Genomic DNA, 20662 nt, shown 5'->3' with positions numbered 1-20662 from the left:
GGCAGCCCACGTTCAAAGATCCTCACCCAGCCTGTGATTTTACAAGGTCTGTAATTCTACCCAGAGGAGGCTCTGGCTGCCATTCATCTCGAAAGTACACTGAGCAACTGGTCTTCGAAACTTACGGTCATCTTTTCTTTTTAACCATCAGGATGTACGTAAAGGACACGTACCTCGACGTAACAATGGTTGAGTTACTTTTGTGAAACGACCCGATGGGACACCCAGCAGGGGTCATGTTTTTTTTTTTTTTTTAAATTTATTTGTTTTGCAAAAGAGCATGAGCCAGGGAGCAGCGGAGGGGCAGAGAGCGAGGAAGAGAGAGAATCCCAAGGACTCTCCACGTTGTCAGCACAGAGACTCAAACTCACAAACTGGGAGATCATGACCTGAGCTGAAATCAAGAGTCAGATGCTTAACTGACTGAAGCACCCAGACATCCTGGGGTCATGGCTTTTAAAAGGCAAAGGCCAGGGGTGTCTGGGTGGCCCAGTCGGTTAGGCGCCCAGCTCTTGGTTGTGACTCAGGTCATGATCTCATGGTTTGAGGGACTGGGCCCCGTGCTGACGGCATGGAGCCTGCTTGGGATTCTCTCTCTCTCTCTCTCTCTCTCTCTCTCCCTCTCCCTCTCTCTCTCTTGCCCCAAAATAAATAAACATTAAAAAAAAAATAAAAGCAAAGGCCAATTAACAGTTAGCTAGACTCCTTGTTTCCATAGCCAGGTGAACCTCTGGAGTATAATGCTACTGACTTGACTTTCAGGCGAACCGTCCTATAACAGCAAGTGAGAACGTCCTCTCTGTGGACGTGTTTATGGCAATGCAGAAGTTACCATTGTTTTCGCTCATTTTGTTCCTATACACAGCTTTCCCTTTACACAAACCATAGAGTTTAAAGTCTCCAGCAGGGAGTACAGTAACCAGGGCCAGGGCCAGCGTGAACCAAGCGAAAAAACCAAGAGCACAAAATTCAGGGAGGCACTCACTCTCAGGGTCCTGTAAGTAATGACTCTGAACTCGTGTGACTCTAAAAGTGAGTGCTTCCTTAAATTCTGATCCTTGTGTGCGTCTCTGGCCTCAGCCCCTCTCTGGTCCTTGCGGTGACTCTCACTCTTGACATCTTAAGAGTCGTTTTTTTCAACCTCACAGCTGTGGAAGAAATGCACATAGAGCGTAAAAGACTTGGGAAATCCTCCCAGCTTAGAGATTGCAAACAGGTAGCACACATGCCACTCTTTTCTATTCCTACACTCATAGCAGGCATAACTAATCAATTATAGCACCACTGAACTGTGGTTCAATGGGTTTGAACTGCATGGGCCCACTTACACGCATTAAAAAATATATATTCGAAAAATTTTTGAGATTTGCAACAATTTGAAAAGACTCACGAACCATGTGGCTTAGAGATACCAAGAAGAAAGTAAGGAAAAATTAGGTATTATTGTAAGGATACAATATATTATAAATATAGCATACAAAATACATATTAATCGACTGTTTTTGTTACCAGTAAGGTGTCTGCTCAACAGGGGGCTATTAGTAGTTAAGTTTAGGGGGAGTGAAAGTTACATGTGGATTTTTGACTATCTGGGGGGTACCCCATGTTGTTCAAGGGTCAACTGTAGTCTCAAAATGTTTTCCAGCATAGCATTCCAGTCGGCTGCTACTAACTGACCAGAGTTGGCTTGAGAAGAAAAATCTGCCTGCCTCCTCGCCTGGCTAGCAAGATCAAGGGAATCAACCTTAGCAATCACAGAAGAGAGCTGTCATGGTCCTGTATCTTCACATCCCAGACTGTGCTGCAGTTTTAGGAATATAGGAGACTCTCAGAATCTCTTGAGCCAGTCTTTTTCCAAACCTGGTCTTTCTATTATGATGTTTCCAGATTGGAATAACAGAAGGTACAAGGGATTCCGCTACAAGAATCTAATATTAGAACTATATGCAATTTTCTACAGGGACAGGAACAGATCTGAAGTAAAGTAGCTTTATTAGCTGTAATCAGAGGAAAAGGATTCTGGCAGCCTTTCCTGGCTTGGGAATCAGGGAGGCAGAAGTAACAGCAGCATCTGAGAATGTATCCATATCTACGTTTGTGGAATAAACACTGCTCTCTGGGGCATAGAATTTCAACGATCTCAGGGCCTTGGAATTCAGTGGCCTCAAGGTTATTTTCCTCGCACAGATTTATCTATCTCCGGTTTGTAATTCTTTTCCAAAAATTCAATTCTACTGGAGAAGAACAAGGTTGAAAACTAAAGCACACAGTATTTAAAAAATCAGCTCTGGACATCTGTGGTTAACGCTGTCCTTCACCTTTCTGCAAACTAAGGAACCATACTCCTGGCGCAGCCCTCCTCTCTAGTCCAGCCAATCAGAGCTTTCCATCTCTCTAGCCATTACGATTGGTTCAGGGATGAACACGTGACCCTGTCAGAACCAATAAGATCCACGGAGCCTTTCTTGGGACCTGCTAGCCATGAACCATCTCTCTATTCTCTTGGTCTGGAACCAGGGAAGGCCTTAACCTAAATACTTCTCAGCGAGTACAGGAAACGTGTGCCCAATGAAGTCGACATAAGGAAAAGCAGAGACAGGAAGCAGTGATGCCACTGAAGTTTGATGACATGGTTTGGGGCCCTCTTTCCAATTTGGCAGGTGCTGCTCACGGCTCACCTCCCTCAGGCAAGCTGATAAATTCCATTTCCACCTAAGGTCGGTCTAGGCTAGGTATTTGTCACTGGCAAGCATACGTTTCCAAAAAGATCTGGTATGTGTTCCTTGAGAGAAAGCAATTGGCTCATAGGCAGGAACACAATTTGGCTCTTCTTCCGTAGTTGAGAACACCTACCTCACCATGTTCTGTGCACCATGAGGACCTCATCCTTCACAGTTCCTTCTGCCTTCCCCTTCCCGGTCCTTCTGAGCTTCTCACAATCCCCTGGTTAGGTCACATTATAAACGCTCCCAGCATCTTGTACCTCTTTATTACATTTATCATAATGGTAGTTCAATAAGGAATCGAATAAGGAATCAGTAAGGAATAAGGAATCAATAAGGAATCAAATAAGGAATCTGATGTTGCTCTCCCTGGCTAGAATGTAAAGTTCATGAAGACACAATAAATGCTCAGTATCATCTAGAAGAATAAAATGGATATGGATGTATGAGAAATAGAGCTATCTGCCCCCATGCGGAAGAAATGTGGAATTCTGTTGGTTTTAGAATAACTATTCTATCTTGCCTTGGCATAGCTTACTATAAGCACATCAACTGAATTCTAGGTGAAATTAGAATTATTAAGCTTACCAAACATGAAAGTCAATAATGAAATGCCATTAAAACTTAAGTGAACAATAGCAAATAAAATATAGTGACTGTTGGGGGGCGCCTGGGTGGCTCAGTCGTTTAAGCATCCAACTCTTGATTTCGGCTCAGGTCATAATCTCATGGTTCATGGGTTAGAGCCCTGCGTGGAGCTCTGCACTGACATTGCAGAGCCTGCTTGAGATTCTCATCCTCTCTGTCTCTCTCTCTCTCCTCTCTCTGTCAAATAAAATAAACATTAAAAAAATATATATATATAGTAACTGTGAAAAAGGCAGAGAAGAATGTTAAGAAATAGTTCCGTTAATGAAACACGAAAGGAGGGTGATATAATTCAACATTAAGTAAAACACCTAAAGATTTTCTGAGAACTGAAAGAGTAGCACTTATAATATTTATCCTTGATAATATCAAATGGTAAAAATGAATGTGATGAAAGGAGCAGATACCTCTAAAATGATTTTTATAGCTTTCTTCACTTTTATGTGAATGAAAATCAGATGTGATATTTTTATGATTTTTGGATAAGAATTTCCCTTTTGGCTTTTACGACAAACATTTCTAAATTGAGCATAGAGTTTATTTGCTGAGAATAAAATGCTAGAATAAATAGCATTGTTATCAAAAGCCATAAGAAAAGAGGGGTTAATAATAAGAAGCAAACAGGTGAAGAGGTGAACAGAGTTCTAGAAAATCCGAAGCTCCCGGCCCCCCAGCAACAGTTCCAGGGACTTCTTCTCGAAGCCTAGGGAAATGTTCTGAATTGTCCTCTCCCTGTGGTTCACACAGCCATCACAGAATCGTGTTGAAGAACAATAGTGGAAAAAAGCCTTTTATAAAATCAGTCATGTAGATTCAAGCAAAGATAATACACTTGTAAATGACTGCGAGTCTGGCTTGAAAAGGGCTCTATTACTGAACTATATTGTTCATGGTTTCAAGGATAGTCATTTCTGCAAATTAGGTGTCTCTTAAAAAGGTACTCATAAAACTTTTGTTTTCTCTAAAGACCGTATTAAACTGTTCGGTAGAAGCTGTCCAAGTGACCACCGAGCGTTGTAGCCCGAGCCAACTTTCAGACCTGGTAGACCACTTTCCTTTGCTAACTATGGGTCATATTCAGATTATCCCAAGAAAGTACTGATTCAGCTCCTTTTTTCTCTTCCCGGGTCGATGTGGTTCTTCCTTGATTTGGGACTAACGTGTGGGACACTACAGACTTGGGGCATCTGATCAAATGAACGGGCCACGAGGGAAATCATTTCTCCCGTGTTTGGAAAGTACTTTCACAGGTGTCCGTGTACTGCACCAACTATAAGTCTTTGAGAAAGAGCTTAAACGAGAAAAAGAGAAACTGCTGTCTCAGTGTCTTTATCTGTAAAGTGGGAGTAATAACACCTTACCTATGTGCTGGCTTCACGGGTTGATGGGGAGGGTCAAATGTAATCATGGATCTGAGTGTTTGGGAATGTCTACGGGGCCTATCAACTCCACATTTATTGTAAACAATTAACAGATACCCCAAACGAGATGGTAAAGCGATTAGAAGAGGCAAATGTAATTTGCTAAAGCAGGGTTCTTTCATCCTTGGCACTACTGATTGATGTTTGGGGCCAGATGATTCTTTGTGGTGGGAACTGATACGCATCATAGAATGTTCAGCAGCAACCCTGGCTTATAGGTGTCAGAGGTAACCCCCAGTTGTAACAGCCAAAAATGTCTTCAGAGACTGTCAAATGCCTTCTGGGGTTGGAGGCAAGACTGCTCCCCCCAGTAGAGAACCCCTGCCCTAAAGGAAAGGCTGAACTTGTCCCCCACCTGAAAGCTGACGCTGCCCACGGGCAGGTAGCTGTGGTCCTCCAGCATGCTCAGATACTCGGCCACCAAGGCGGCCGCGTGCACCAGGCACATGGCGGCCTCCGTGTAGCACTTCTTCTTCATGTGTTTCTCTGCCATGTTCTGGAGCCAGGTCAGCCGCAGATCAGGAGATGTCTGGTAACTTTTGGCAATTCTGAGGGCATATTGGGAAGGTTTCAGGGACAGCTGGCTAATGACACTGTTTTTCTGCTGTGGATGCCACTATTTCCCCCAGGACTCCCCCCCTCCCAAGAGTTTCCCCCAACATGTTCAGACAGTGAGAGAAAAAAACCCCAAACATTTATCAGTCCAGCTGTCTTCATTCCAGAGGTAGGGTGGGCTGGACCCCAAGAAACGGCATTTAATTGAAGTTTCATAGGGAAGAAAAAGGCCTAAAAAAAATGATGTCTATTTTAACAGATCTCTAGCAATTTCCTTCCTTTTCTTTCCTTTCTCTCAAAATAATAACAGAAGACAAAAGTACTACCCTTCTGTGACTTCACATCAGAACACATTTATTTCTATGAGTAGTTTCTCCTGAACAAGGACCATAAAACAAAGCGTCGAACTATAAAATAAAATATGATTTCTAAATACAACTGTACACGTATGTCTATAATTGGGGGGGGAACATATGGAAAATAATTCATATGACAAAAGATAGTTCTTTTCTCTCATTCTTTGGTAAGTAGAAGATACTGTTGTAAAAGATACCTCACTTTAAATTAGGGACATATTTCTAAAAACGTGTGCATGGACCAACCCACTCTGAATGATTAATTTCTACCAATTTGTATATACACTTTTGGATGTCATCCAAGAGCGTCCCCACATGGCTTATGCTAATGACACCAATGAGAACTCCATAGGAACAAACCCCAGACCCTCAAGTGACACCTTTTGGTTTTATCAGAAAAATTTACCTGTACATGAGATCCATAAGCATCTCAGGATCTTCCTGAAATTCCCTCATTTTCACCGTGTCATATAAGATGCTATTCAGATTGCAGAGAAGTTCCTCCACCTGAAAAACAGTGTATACCTCTAAATGATCCTGGCTTTGAAATCCACAGCAACAAGTGAGGGGCTGTTTTGGAAGGTCAAGGGGTAACCATAAACGTTCTCCTCTATGGGAGCCGAGCTCACAGGTGTAGGGGAGTCTAGATGGACCCTCTGCGGCCTTCATCTTTACAGGTCCGCATGATTCTGAGGCTCAGATGTGAGGTGGCGCTTGGGATCCATGAATTGGCCCTGAATCCTTATACTATCCTCCCTCTTTTTCTTTAAATGAACTTGAACTTTCGTGTGCAACCTGAAAAGCCCTAAACTGTACTCTGGAACGTCAGCGTTTTTTTTTTTAATTTATTATTATTAGTTTTTTATACCAAATAGGAGTCAGTTTAGGACTTCAGCTTAGGTTTCATATGTATATAATGTTATATATTAAATACATATGTACACATAATATTTACATATTTTATGTATAATATAGAGCTGTTATATAATTATATATTATATGTGTTATATAATTACATAGTACACACACACACACACACACACACACACACACACACACGTACATATACACAAGCTTATAATCGGCTGATCCCGGACCCATGCGTGAGACAAGGCACGCTCTTCTGTCTACCTGGGTGGGGAAAAGAGTGGCCTGCATGGCTGTGTCCTCTTCTGCATAGGCCAAGATCGTCCTCAAGGATCTTCTCAGGTACTCCTCATTAAAGTCTGGTGCTTTGCCCACCAAAGATGCCAGAGACATGGTTACTTGCATCTTTACTCTGGCAAAGTTCTGCAGCAGGAAAAAGATGAGATGGGACAAATAAGAGGCACGGGGCTAGGAGATCGTGGAAGGCATTGGAGCCAGACATCAATAACTCCCCAGTGTTTCTGTCACCCTGTCTCCATCATTTCCTTTTCCCTCAATGAAATGTGAGCTATACTTTACAAGATGCATACTGTTGCTTAAATGGTTTAAATGGATACTGCTGTGACATAAATCTGTCAGCTCCCTTTAAATTTTCATCGAGGACTGGATGGCCTCCATGCTGCAAGGCAGGAAGGTGCCTGCAAAGCCGGGTCTCAAAGATGTATGTTTTTGTGCCAAGATTCTTCTTCCGGGGACTTTACATAAACTGCAGACAGGAACAGGATCTCCATGGCCACGTTTTCTGAGCTTTTGGACTCTGGATAGGCAGAGACTCTCTGTTTCTCCCTCCTTTCTAGCCCTATGGAAAAATACAGCTACCCGGGGAGCCCCTGAGGAATGTCCAAAATATTTCAAATGGTTATGCCTAACATATTTTGCGTGGGGGGGGGGGGCTGCTTTTTTTCCCCAGGGGCAAATTTATCTTTTAATATCTCTTGAGCATATTCATTAACAGGACCACAAATGTAAGTTCCCAAAGAACATACCAAAATCTAGATAAACTAAAGTAAAGGGAGACGGTTCCCCAATAAAGCCGAATTCCGATGGCTGCCAAGCTGCAATTAAAAGCCAGTGTAGATGACACTGATCATTTCAAACCCTCTTCCGCAGGTCATTCTGGCACCACTCAGCAGAATTGGGAAACCAGACAAAGGCTTCTGAATTCCTAACCTGCCTGCTGTATTTCTTTCCACAGAAGCCAACTTCTAGCCTACATACATTCATTCCTTTTTTACACTGAAACACACAGATGGAAGCCACTGCATCATCGGTCTTCATGTTCGTTTCGGGTCACAAATTCAGCTCTGCTACCCATCTACGTCGTGGACTGTTTTCTTTCACGAGGGACACGAGTACACGGCAATCCCACCACCTCCCCCTCAACCAGGGCTTTGCACTGACTTCCTCTACTGACTCCGGGGCCCCCGGCCGGTCTGGGCTCTTACGCTGGTGGCTCCAAAGCTGAATCTCATGAGGAGGTAGAGGGTGGCACAGGCTTGGGTCCGCGTGACGTCCATGCTGCTGCTACAGTGATGTAGCACTCGCTGACACAGGTCTGCACACTGTTCCACCTCCTCCTCAAACAGCAGGTCCCCGAACTAGGAGAGACACAGGGGCCATGAGGCGTCACTCGGCACCTTCATATGCTTTCTGGGCCGGGTGCCTGTTGAAGGAGGCCGCGTCTGCCGGGACAAGCAGAAAGCCCAGAGGAGCTCACGCACTGCTCCAGAAAGATAACGAGCTCCTTTAGTCAGAAGATGAATTGAAGCAACGGAGTCGACTTCAGATTTAATTATGAACGGCACAACTAAGATCAGGGCTGCATGATTTAATGGCATCGTGTGGGCCAGGTTGCATTCGCGGGCAACATCACAACGCTGAAGGAATTATCCTGAGTTTACAGGGCCCCCTGGAAATGACTGGCGACTAAGAAAGAGAAAATAATCCGCAGGGGAGAGCAGAGGAATTCTACTTTCTGAGTGTAAAAAAAAGGCCTGGCTCAGTCGGAAGAGCATGCCATTCTGGATCTCGGGGTCTTGAGTTCAAGCCCCACGCTGGGTGTAGAGATTACTTAAATAAATAAGTACACTTTAAAAAAAAAATGGAAGAGATCCCATGAAGAAGGTACTGAGGTTTTTCCAATACAGGGGGAGAAGATAAACTGCATTAGACCATTTTAGGTAAGGAAAATCTGTATTCTTCAGGCTATGAGCAATTTATTTCCAAATCTGTCATTTTAGGACATGACATTTTGCAAGACTTACTGATGGGAGTCGTGTGTAGGATGCTAATCTCACTCAAACGCGGTATTAAAAAGGGGGAAGGTAAAAGTGCTCAATTGGTTTTGCTCTCATGTCTCCAGTGAGTGGACATGTCAAGTTTCTACAGTTTTGCCCACACTTCCAGTGTGAGAGCCACTGTTTTCTTCTCGATGGTGACTTCTCAACATTCTTAGGGGGACTTAAAACCTTTACCTCGACGTCGCTTAACGCCACACCGTGTGGGCTTTGGTGCATCTGTAGAGAGGAGTGTGAAGCTGGATGAGACTCTCCGCTCTTAATTAAGAGTCAGAAAACAAGCATCGCATGTTTACCTTGGCGATGAGAGCCCGGAGTGTTGCAAAGCAGTGAGTCAGGTAGGTGGTGCTCTGATCACAGCTCAGAGAATTCACCAGGACCCTTAGGACACCTCCCAGCAGGCTGTCTTTACAGTCCAGAGCCGAGCTTGCCTGGGGAAGTGGAAGAACAGCATCACTGAATCCCTGTGCGGTGCCAGTGAGCGGAGGGGTGAAGACACAAGGAGGCACTCTTGGCGATGAGCACAGCGGTGCTCATGTTCCACCTCTCTTGATCTAACATGTTAAGGGTTTGCGAAGTGGCCACACACAGCAACCAATCCCATGACAGTTGAAGACCTATTTCCAAATGACTTTATTCCCAAACTCCCAAATCGGGGGCAACTGGGTGGCTCAGTCACTTAAGCATCTGACTTCTGCTCAGGTCATGATCTCGCGGTTCGTGAGTTCGAGCCCGGTGTCGGGCTCTGTGCTGACAGCTCACAGCCTGGAGCCTGCTTCAGATTCTGTGTCTCCCTCTCTCTCTGCCTCTCCCCTGCTTGCACTCTCTCTCTCAAAAATAAATAAGCATTAAAAAAAAAAATAATAGGGGCGCCTGGGTGGCGCAGTCGGTTAAGCGTCCGACTTCAGCCAGGTCACGATCTCACGGTCCGGGAGTTCGAGCCCCTTGTCAGGCTCTGGGCTGATGGCTCAGAGCCTGGAGCCTGTTTCCGATTCTGTGTCTCCCTCTCTCTCTGCCCCTCCCCCGTTCATGCTCTGTCTCTCTCTGTCGCAAAAATAAATAAACGTTGAAAAAAAAATTTTTTTTAAATAAAATAAAATAAAATAAAATCTCCCAAATAGTTTGGGACTTATGCCTACTTCTGGGCCGCTAAGTAAGTCATAAGGTACCCCTCCCCCCCGTCCTGGACAAAAGCTCTTGGAATGTTCTTTCTTTGTACAGAAGGTGCAGCTTTCTTTGTGGGTTTCCAAACACAACTGTGGGCCTCCCGGTAAAAAAGGGGCTGCTCGGGGGCAGCGGTGTCCTAAATAGAACAGCAAGACTACCACCACCCAAGATAATGACAGATAAGTGTCATTTCCTTGAAAATTAAAAACAAACCAACCAACCACATTTGGAGGATTGGTGTTAAGTCTGTAGCACTCAAAGCAGTGCTGAATAAAGATATAATCAATATGATGCCAAGGACTTAAGATATCTTTCGTATCTTTTTGTCTTTATTTTTGTGATATTTGTATCACATACTTCCTGTCTTTATTTTTCCACAAGAATTGCTTTGGTGTTAGAAGGCTTAACAGTGTTTCAACAATACTTCTTTTCCTAGCTACGAAACGCGGCCCCGGACCTACTCAAATAAATGACGTCTCACTGGAAACACGGGGACTCACTTCTCAGGTTAACCAAAAGCCCATTATCACGTAGACTTCTTGCGAATTCTTGGAAACATTCACTTGGGAGATAAAATTAGGATGGCCAATTGTATTTCTGCAGAGTTCACAGTGACTCTATACTTTTCTGCAGCGGGGATGGCGAAGTCATGGTACAACTGACTTTCCTTCACCAATTTGTGCCCCGAGCAGACATCATTATGCAAATTCAGCATCTTTTTTTTTTTTTTTTTTAATCTGGTCCTGTCATAATCTTAGCTCTCATACTAGACATCAACCATAATTCAACTGGAGTTGACCCACCAACAAACAAATAAACAACAGTTCTATAAAGAACTGCTTATTAAAGTCCAGTAAACATATTCCTGGTGAATAGATCAGATGTACGTTGTCCTCACCTGGATAATGTTTTCCTGCATATCCAGGATGATTAAATTTGCTTCTGTAGCCAGATTGCCACTGATCAAGGCTTCTTGATCTAACTCTGCCTTTGTTCTAAGGAAGAAAAAAAAAGGAGGTCAAATTAAAACGCATATCAAACCTGGCCATATTCCAATGATGGCAATCTACGCACCAAGGCGTAAAGAAATGTTCTGAGGAGTCCATCTGGGTGAAAACAAAGGAGCTGGCTACAGGTAAAAAGGAGTGAAGGGTGCTTTCTGAGATTAGGGCCTGCTTAAAAAGATTTTCTAGGTAAAGTCCCCAAGTCATCCACAGCCCCACTATTACGAATAACGATGACAATTACAGAAATAACCAAATGGGTAGAAAAGCAATTATTGGTTGCTACTAGCAACTGGGCTAGCCAATCCGATTGCTCGGGACATTCTTGTATTTCATGCATGAGAGCCATCTCTAGATGTGAGTCAAGGGAAGCCTCCACCACAAGCCAGAGGGAGTGAGGCCAGGTGTGATGTGACCTTGGCAAACAACTTGACTGCTGGATTAGAAAAGAGTGGTGCTTCTGCACTGGGGCCGGGAAGAGTTAGCCTCTTGACTTCCCAAAGACCACCTTGGGGTGGCTCAGTCAAGTGCGGACCTTTTGTTTCTCCCCAGTGGGCAGCAAGGTTGCATTCCTGTGGATATAACTGGTTATTACCCACTAGGGAATGGGAAATCGCCTGGTGCTGCTTCTCCACGAGGGTTCATTTTGAGGAACCAGAACGTTTTAGGCACTAGTTTATGAATTCTCCTAAAATCCAGGTGAAGCTGGAAAGGGATATTCTGTATCATCTACATGTAGTGTCCAGGAAAGGGAAGTGCGAAGAATTAATTTTCCCATGATGCTCCCGAGGCCACAATGTTGCCACGGGAGTTGGGGCACGATGATGTGAGCTCCCAAGTCTTGGACCACGATCACCAGCTGTTCTTGAGTCCTCCTCACCCAGCAATGGGAGCAGTACCATTCCTTCCATACCCCCGAGGGCTCAGAATCAAGGTCTCCCCGGGGTTTAAATGTTTTCAAGCTTACACTAGGCTCTCTGGTCTCAAACAACGAATTGTTTCTCATTGTACAAGTGATAATATTTGCGTAAGAAAAGTGAAATATAAAAGCTATTTTTAAAAAAACATATTGGTAGGTTTAGACTTTGAGCAATGCTCTTCAACAGAGACATAATGAGGGACACAAATGTCATTTTCTATTTTGTAGTAGTCACACTAAAAAAAAAAAAGTAAAAAGAAATAGGTGGAATTAACTTAAAATATTGTATTTAATCCAATACAGACAAAAAAAAAAAATTGTCCACGTGTGATCACTATAAAAATTACTAGTGAGATCTTTCACATTCTTTCATGGGCACTAAATCTCCCAAATCTGGCCTGTATTGTTCACTTATAGCATTAATGTGGCTACTGTATTGGACAATGCAGACCTAGGTCTGGTTTTCGTTTTGTTTTCAATTGTGCTAAAATACACATAACGTAAAATTTACCATCTTAACCATTTTTTTAAAAAAAATTTTCATGTTTACTCATTTATGAGAGACAGAGCACAAGCAGGGGAGGGGCAGAGACAGAGGGAGACACAGAGTCCGAAGCAGGCTCCAGGCTCCGAGCTGTCAGCACAGAGACTGATACGGGGCTCGAACTCACGAACCGTGAGATCATGACCTGAGCCGAAGTTGGAAGCTTAAACGACTGAGCCACCCAGACGCCCCGGACATCTTAACCATCTGTAAATGTGCAGTTCATCGGTACTAAGTACGTTTATATTTTCATGCAACTACCACCACCACTAATGTAGTTTTTAGAAAGCCTACGAGCCAAGCCTTTAAAACACTAGTTCTCAAATTTGACTGCACAACAGCATCGCCTAGAGAGTTCTACCAAACACTGATTTCTGGGTAATACTGCTGGGAAGTCCTGAATTAACCGGCCTGGGGTCCATCTGGGAGCTAGGAGCTTTAAAAGCTCCCCTAGTGATTCTAATGTTGAAAATTACTGCTCTAGAAGAAAGAGAGCCCAAATAACTGAAAAATGATCTGAAAGAAAAAGGTGAGAGACACCACTGTTATAATTACAGCAACTTTTCCAAATAGGTAAGGGGAGCAGTTACAATTTTACCATGGTTTCTCTTGAAAAAACAAACCCAAGAAACACCACATCGCCCCTGATGTTCTGAGGAGGTGAACCTGTAGCTCAACAAGGGGTGGCTCACCACGTAGCTCGGGGCTGGGAGCTGACCCAGAGGGTATGGAGAGGCTCCGCACAGAAAGGCTCAGTGTGGTGTTATTTCTGCAAGCAACAGGGGAAGGTTTCCCAAAACATCAATCTAGGCAGCCCAGGAAAAGCACGTCTTCTTAGGCTCTCTTCCTAATCTCAGAGGGTAGCTGGCCTAAGCACCTAGGCCGTTCCATAGCACGTAACTACATGCACGTTTCTTTCATTGGGATTCTTTCGGGAGGCGAGCGGCTCATTGCCTGAACTAGAATTTGTGGATTCTCAGAACCAAATATCTTACAAACTAGTTCAGGGAACTTAGAGCAAGAATAAAATAGCCAAAGCAAATGGATATTACTAATGAGAGCAACAATTAGGCTTTGCCTGTAACAGATGTAATAAATAAGGGTTTATCTCCATAATGTTTTAAAATAAATTTGATTCTCAAAAGTCCCGCATGTGGACCCGAGTGAATCATTCTCGTGGTGATAACAAAGACAGTAACTCCTATTTACTTGGAAAACAACACTGTTATTCAAGTCTGCCCCACCCCCGGGGTGGGTGCTTCATACCCGTGGAGATTTGCTACCTCCACCCTGTCAAGTGGGTGGGGCGGTGTCTTCAAACATACAAAGTCTGGCTCAGTGGAGCCCGAGATGCACTGGGCTATAAGCCGCAAAGAGGAACAGCAGACGTGAGCATTCTATTCAACATATTTGGTTTTATGTCCTTATATATCCAAATTTCTACACATATATATCTCATACACTGCAATCCAAGCAGAATTTTTCCATCCATTTTTTATGTTTTTTCTGATAATACCATACATTATTTATGTATATGTACATATATGTGCATATATGTATATACATGTGTGTATATATGTGTGTATATAATATATATTTATATCACATATAATTTATGTATTATAACATTTATATGTTTTTATAATTCTATTGATATTTATATAATACACCTATATAATTATATTGATATTTATATATTAATAATACATAATATATACTTAATTGTACATATGAATATATGATTAAATATATTAATATATAATCAATAAATATTAACATGTATAATCAACATATATTTATAATTATGCAATTATATGGCTATATAATAGTCATATAATTATATTAATATTTATACGATACATTTACATAATTATATTAATATACATATATCTTACACGTGGCCATCCTAGGAAATACAGGACAGTATAAGGAAGGAAACATCCATTACCTCAATACCCAAAGAGAATCACCCAAGGAAAACCACTGTGAATATTTTGGTAAATTTCCTTCTAGTCTTAAAATGTGTTTATCCTAAGGGTGCCTGAATGGCTCAGTTGGTTAAGCAGTGGACTGTTGATTTCGGCTCGGGTCATGATGTGGCGGTTTCTGAGATTGAGCCCCGTGTCAGGCTCTGAGCTGATGGTGGTGCAGAGCCTGCTCTCGATTCTCTCTCTTCCTCTCTCTCTGCCCCTCCCCTGCTCGTGCTCACTCTCGCTCAAAATAAAAAAACTTAAAAAAAATCTATTTACTCTAGGTATTTAGAGACTTAAGATTCTACTCTAAAATCAAGTGTCTGTCCTGTTCTTGTTTACTTAACATTATATCATAAGCATTTCCCATATCATGAAGTTTTAATACCAACCTAACACTGCCTTACACCGTTCCCTATTCTTGAGCATTTAGGATGTTTCCACTTAAAAAAAAAAATCGAGTAATACAAAAAAATCTCTGACTACACATTTTGTACACGTTTCCGGAACAGCAAAACGAATTTGAATTATGTGGTCTCGGATGCCCTCTCTTTTCCCCATCAGCAGCTTTCGTCAAGCTATCTGAGATGGCTAAATATTGGTTTTCTTTAAATGCCTATCAATGTGATAAGGTTTTAAGAGCTGTAAATCATAAGTCCTTATATCTTTGATTATCCTGGGTCCCTGGAAGAACTGAATCTACACAGATAATGATGTTTCATTTTCTTACCCTTGGAAGGATGTAGTTGTTTCAGTAATACAAGTAGCCTGGGAAAAAGAGCTTTGGGCTTTAGGTAAAAGTAGCACAAAGTTGCCGAGAGACTCACTTATCTTGCTTCTCGTTAGCTTGCCGCCAATGTGTCTGCTCCTTCCTCCATCTCAAATTTTCATTTAGGCCTGGAAATCGGTCATTCCCTAGGAGTTCAGAAATGCACGAGAGGAATTTGATTAGCATGAAACCCTCAAAGATAACCAGAAGTTCCGTGACAAGCCCAACAGAGAGGACTGAGTACCGTGTCTCTGGTTAATGAGAGCCTGTGCCGGATGCCGGGGACAGGCCTCTGCCCAGGTCCCGGCTGCCTGCTCTCGGATGGACAGCCTACAGCTGTAGACCGCTTGCCTTTGTGGAGGGTTGGTGAGCGCATTTGTCATGAACAGAGGTTCCAGGGCAACTGGGATTCTCGGTGAATTACTGAAGCGTGTGGGTGTTAAATAAGGGCACCCAACCACCATTGGAAGAGCCGAGCTCCCCACAAGTTCTCAGCCACTGTGTCCCTTCGCATAGATTGAGCTGTCACTCTGCGTAACTTTGAGCACAGTGATGAAGACTGAGCATACCTGAGCACTTTCGCTCTATTCTACAGCGATGAGCAGCCTTTTTGAGATCATTCCACAGGCAGGGTCCCTGGAGGACTGGAACACTCTGACACCCTCAGGGGGAAGTCAGCTGCAATCTAATAACACTCTGAATGATTCGGGGAGATGTTTTTAGAACCAGAATTATCCAGCGTCTTGACCACGCTCTACAGAGACCTGTCAAAGGCCCCGATGGAGAGGCTTCAACCTTGAGAGAGACAACATGCCATCTATCCTATGATTCGCATTCTTGGATGTGGCCTTTCCCAATGACAAGTGTTAAACAGAAGACACATTTGGGGACACTTCCAGGGTTCCTGTGACCTCAGGACAGGAGCTTTTCCTTGGAAGCACACAGCTAAGATTCTATACACCAGGCACAGAATCCTAGCATCTGCTTGTCTTTATTATCCTAACAGCTTAAGAAACTGCTAGTGTGTTTACTTGAGCTGTGAAGACAGTCTTCTTCACAAAGGGTGTAGAACTCGCTGACAGAAAGCAAGGAGGGGCAAGGCCAACATACCTGGAGCCCGGCAGCGTTTCATCATCTCCCCCCTGGCCCCTTCCCCGCGGAGCAAAGCCTCTTCCAGCCTGGCCTTGACATCCCTTGACTTCTGCAGGACTTGGGTGCTGACTTTGTCAGAACTCTGTTTTCCCTGGACAGGACAGAGGCAGAAGGACATTTAGTGTGGTGAGATCTTTGTCCACAGGGAGAACCGTCAAAACACAACACTCCATGGCGAACAGCGGCCAGTTCGGACGTGCGTCATATGGAGATGCCGTTTGGGGGATCCTATGGCTGAAATCCTGTGAATGAGAATGGGGTTCTCTCTGCAGAGGGCAGAAGTCCTTCCCCGGAGAAACGACCAGATGTAGAATGCAAAGAGGTCACGGATCTTAATACAGAAGAAAGAAAAACTCATGATGCGTCCATTCCCCAAGCAACAGGGGAGCAGTAGTAACAAGGTAGACCTGAACCTGGGAGCTAAGAGGCTGGTGACAGGCTGAGCCACCGCACGCTCACCTTGTACTCGAAACACGAGACACAGATGAAAAGGAGATCTAAAATCCTGTTCAGTTGCATGGATGGCAGGTCGGCGATCCACTTCCGGATGAGGGTCTGGTCGGCATTTTTCATGATCCACAGGAAGCAGATCATGAGGTTCCGGGTCGTGTCGGCATTCAGCATGTTGTATTGTTTGTAGGGCTGCAAGGAGGCAGATGGCGGGATGGACAGGGGAAGGAGTAGAGCAGTGGCAACCCCGAAAGCTTAGGGGATGCTGGTCTCTTAGAACACAGTCTTTGCAATTGTTCCCCGGCTGGGGAGCCGTTCCCAGGAACTGGTCCTTTCCTGGGCTAGGAAGCCATGTTCCCCGAGCGTACTCAGCAAAGGGGCTCACATGGGGCCATGTCTGAGCCTGACTTCTGGCCACGTACTGGGGGGGGGCCCTGTGGCTCAGGAGCAGTGTGGTCTGGTGGTCTGCCCCACCTTGACCAGCTCCCCCGCCCCCCCAATCGCTGCCGCCCCGTCTAAATGATACAAAGGGGCTTCTATCCTGCTAAGATTCCACGTATTTCTGCTTGAAGCTCGACACGGGAGCGCTGAACTCAGAGCAGAGAAAAAGACTAGCTAGGCTCCAGAAATATCCCAACTGTTCAAGTGTTAGCTTCTTTGTCAGGGTCCAAAGTACAATATCAAGGTCACGAAGGGCTCAGCAAATGAATCAAATCCCTAATTTCACGGGGTCCTCTGTGCTGGGACTTCAATCATAATCCATGATTTGCTGGGGGTCGGAGGGCGGGGGACGGGGGAGCTCAGGCTATTTGCTTGCATACCTCTGCCCCAAGTGTTCTTTTTAGAGTGCTGAGCACACTTACTTTAACTCATCAAATGAAGACAAAGAACAATATGTGGCCGCAGTCTTGGTTCATGCGGTGTAGGAATGTGACATTGTGTGCTGTGAGTATGTGAGGGAAATGTTGGCTTGGGGATGAATGACAGGGCTTATGAAATTAGCTCAGTTTTTCTGAGTATGGTGACAAGAAGAGATGAAAACCTTAGTGATGACTTCCCAGGGAAGATCCTCTAAGGGTGGACTTTGGGCGTTTGGGCATTTGCCCCTGGAGGCAAATAACAATGTAAAAGGCAACACCACCTCCGGCAGCGAGCTTTGCTAAGATGCACATTGGAAAGGTGGAGGAGGTCATACAACACGGTATTTCTCAAACCGCAAGACGATGGGTGACGTCAACTCTCAAATGTCCTTTCTCTTTCTTCTATCCCTGCCCTCCAGCCCTCCCGGGGGTGTCCAGGGGGTCCAGCTTGCTAAAGTGCTGGAGGGAAGCGAGGAAAACCATCCAGCAAAGCAGCCTTAGGTCTATGTAGATGCCGCCTTCCCAGGAGGCAACTGAGCGGTGTTCTCTGTGGATGTATACCCCACGCTGAAATGCAAAGTTCAATTAAGCTGGACAAGGCGGCACTGTCACTGTCTGCTGAAGGAAGACTCGGAGCTCATCACAGGACAGAGACAGATCCCACTTCAAGTAAATCAGACATGGTATTCCTGGAGAAGCCCCTTTTAAGCACAGAGTCTGTGCAAAAGGACAGAACTATAGGACTCCGGGTTTAGGCTCCCTGGGGGCCCCAGAAAAGTTGAAGTCTTTTGCATGAGAAGCCTCCACCCCAAGCACCTGGCCCCCTTTGGTCATTTTTTTGGAGGCAGAAATAGTGTGAAGAATAAACACAGAATAAACACAGCTCCAGCCTCCCACCCGAGGGAGCTGTGGTTTGATCCTCTTTGCACTGATCTCAGATATCCCAAGCTCACCTCTTTCCCGGTGTTCTAAACCTTGAACTCAGGCACCATTGAGACTGCCCGAATTTGAACCATCTGCGACTGTGCTGCCTCATCGGCCCCATTTCCCTTCCCAACAGCTAGCTTTACGCGGAGGCCTTTCGGGACGGAGCAGAGGCAGACCTCTCACAGCCTGTTCTATTCTGGGTTCCAGTAGGCAAGTATAAGGACACGCCCACCAGAAGACGGGAAAACACACAAAAAATAAACCAGAGAAATGTGCGTCAACATACCAGGGAAGAAAGCATTGTTCCACTTGTCTTCAGATTAAAATTATTTCCAGCTATGGCCAGAGCCACATTCTGGTTAATTGCACCGGCTCCTTCTTGTTCTTCATCTGAGCCATTGGCACGATTTTTTCCACTACGGGCATCTGCAGCTGTGGTGAAAACATCATCGCTCTTACCATACGATCTAAGAATTATGCCTCCTGGTACTTTATGCAAGGAGTTGAAAATTTATGCCCGCATAAAAATCTGCACATTTATAATTGCCAAAGCTTGGGAGCAAGCAAGAGATCCTTCAGTAGATGAATGGGTAAATACACTGGGGTACATCTGAAGGAATATTATTCAGCGCTAAAAAGAAATGAGCTATCAAGTCATGAAAAGAGTTGGAGGATCTTAAACCCATTCTCCTAAGTGAAAGAAGTCGATCTGAAAAGGCTACATGTTATATGATTCCAACTATATGACACTCTGGAAAAGGCAAAACGATAGAGACGGAAGAAAGTTCAGTGGTTGCAAGGGACTGGGGAAGCGGGATGGAGCAGACTGGGCAGAGCACGGAGGGATTTTAGGGTAGAGAAACTACGCTGAATGACATCACAATGATGGATACATATCATTGTTATGTTTGTCCAGATCCATAGAATTTATAACCCCAAGAATGAACCCTAATGTAAACCACGGACTTTGGGTAATTATGAGGAGTCTCTGTAGGCTCATCCGTTGTAACCAATTTACCCCTCTAGTAGGGGATGTTCATAATGGGGGAGGATGTGCATGTGGGGGCAGGGGGCATATGGGAAGTCTCTGTAATTTCTGTTCAGTTTTGCTGGGAACCTAAAATTGTTATTTTAAAAGTCTTAACAAACAAACAAACAAACAAACAAACAAACAAACTTTGGTGATGTCAAACCAAAAACACTATTTCCCCGTGTCCCCAACCCACTACCCACCAAGAGACTGATACTTATTCGTCACTGAAGTCAGTACAGTAATTTAAAGGCTGATGGTTAGCATTATTTATCTGCTGCCATCTCCAGGAAAAAGCAGGCAGGCTACTAAGAGAGACGAAATGCCCAGCCCAAGATTCGGCTAGAAACTGATTTTTCAAATTGTAAAAAGAAAGCTCTCATAACACTTTCCTGTGATGTAACATTTAAAACATTTTTTAAGGTTTTTATTTAAATTCCGGTTAGTGTAAAATTAGTCTCGGGTATGTAATAGAATATTTTTTACTCTATTCAAATATTTTAAATAATGACCAAATAGAAAGGAACCTATAATCACAGAACTAATCGGCTCCTTATAAAACAAAAGGCGAATACCACCAATTCAGCAACAATGGATTGAATTCCAAATGCCTGAAATGAATCTTAATTTATCATCCGTATATAATGTCGACATGCTTCTATTTATACGTAGGTCTAGATGTATGCAACCAAAAGGTTGGTGTTTAAGAACACCACCAAACCACACACAAAGTTTTTGCTTAAGCAGTTCTTTGAAAAGTGTGTTAAAATACTCACTCACAACTGATTGATTCATTAAAAGGTCATATTTTGCTGGACTTGTCAACATCCTAAGTATTTGGACCTTCAATTTTTCAGAAAAATTAGCCTGCAAACAGTATTTCCTTCTGCTAAAATTCTGAAAACAGAACTCACGTACTTTTAGAACTCAATTAAAAAAATCA

At 43.9% G+C, this 20662-nt stretch overlaps 1 protein-coding gene across 6 annotated transcripts in view; it reads right to left on the bottom strand.

The window, feature by feature from the left end:
• DOCK8 (dedicator of cytokinesis 8) overlaps positions 1-20662 on the bottom strand; it is a 230314-nt gene that overhangs the window by 25074 nt on the left and 184578 nt on the right. For all 6 annotated transcript variants that reach the window (XR_007146129.1, XM_047829190.1, XM_047829191.1 and 3 more), the window contains 10 exons: positions 18976-19121; positions 16912-17094; positions 16411-16543; positions 15359-15446; positions 10993-11089; positions 9224-9358; positions 8076-8228; positions 6835-6993; positions 6110-6210; positions 5148-5340 (listed from right to left, as the gene is read on the bottom strand). Coding sequence is in view for 5 of the 6 variants with exons in the window: in XM_047829190.1 (XP_047685146.1) it covers positions 5148-5340; positions 6110-6210; positions 6835-6993; positions 8076-8228; positions 9224-9358; positions 10993-11089; positions 15359-15446; positions 16411-16543; positions 16912-17094; positions 18976-19121 (1388 nt within the window). In the remaining variant the exon portion in view is untranslated. The remainder of the gene's footprint in view (positions 1-5147; positions 5341-6109; positions 6211-6834; positions 6994-8075; positions 8229-9223; positions 9359-10992; positions 11090-15358; positions 15447-16410; positions 16544-16911; positions 17095-18975; positions 19122-20662) is intronic.

The sequence above is a fragment of the Prionailurus viverrinus genome, chromosome D4 (genome assembly GCF_022837055.1).
Source record: "Prionailurus viverrinus isolate Anna chromosome D4, UM_Priviv_1.0, whole genome shotgun sequence".
Classification (NCBI taxonomy): Eukaryota; Metazoa; Chordata; class Mammalia; order Carnivora; family Felidae; genus Prionailurus; species Prionailurus viverrinus.
This window is presented reverse-complemented; position numbering and strand designations above follow the sequence as displayed.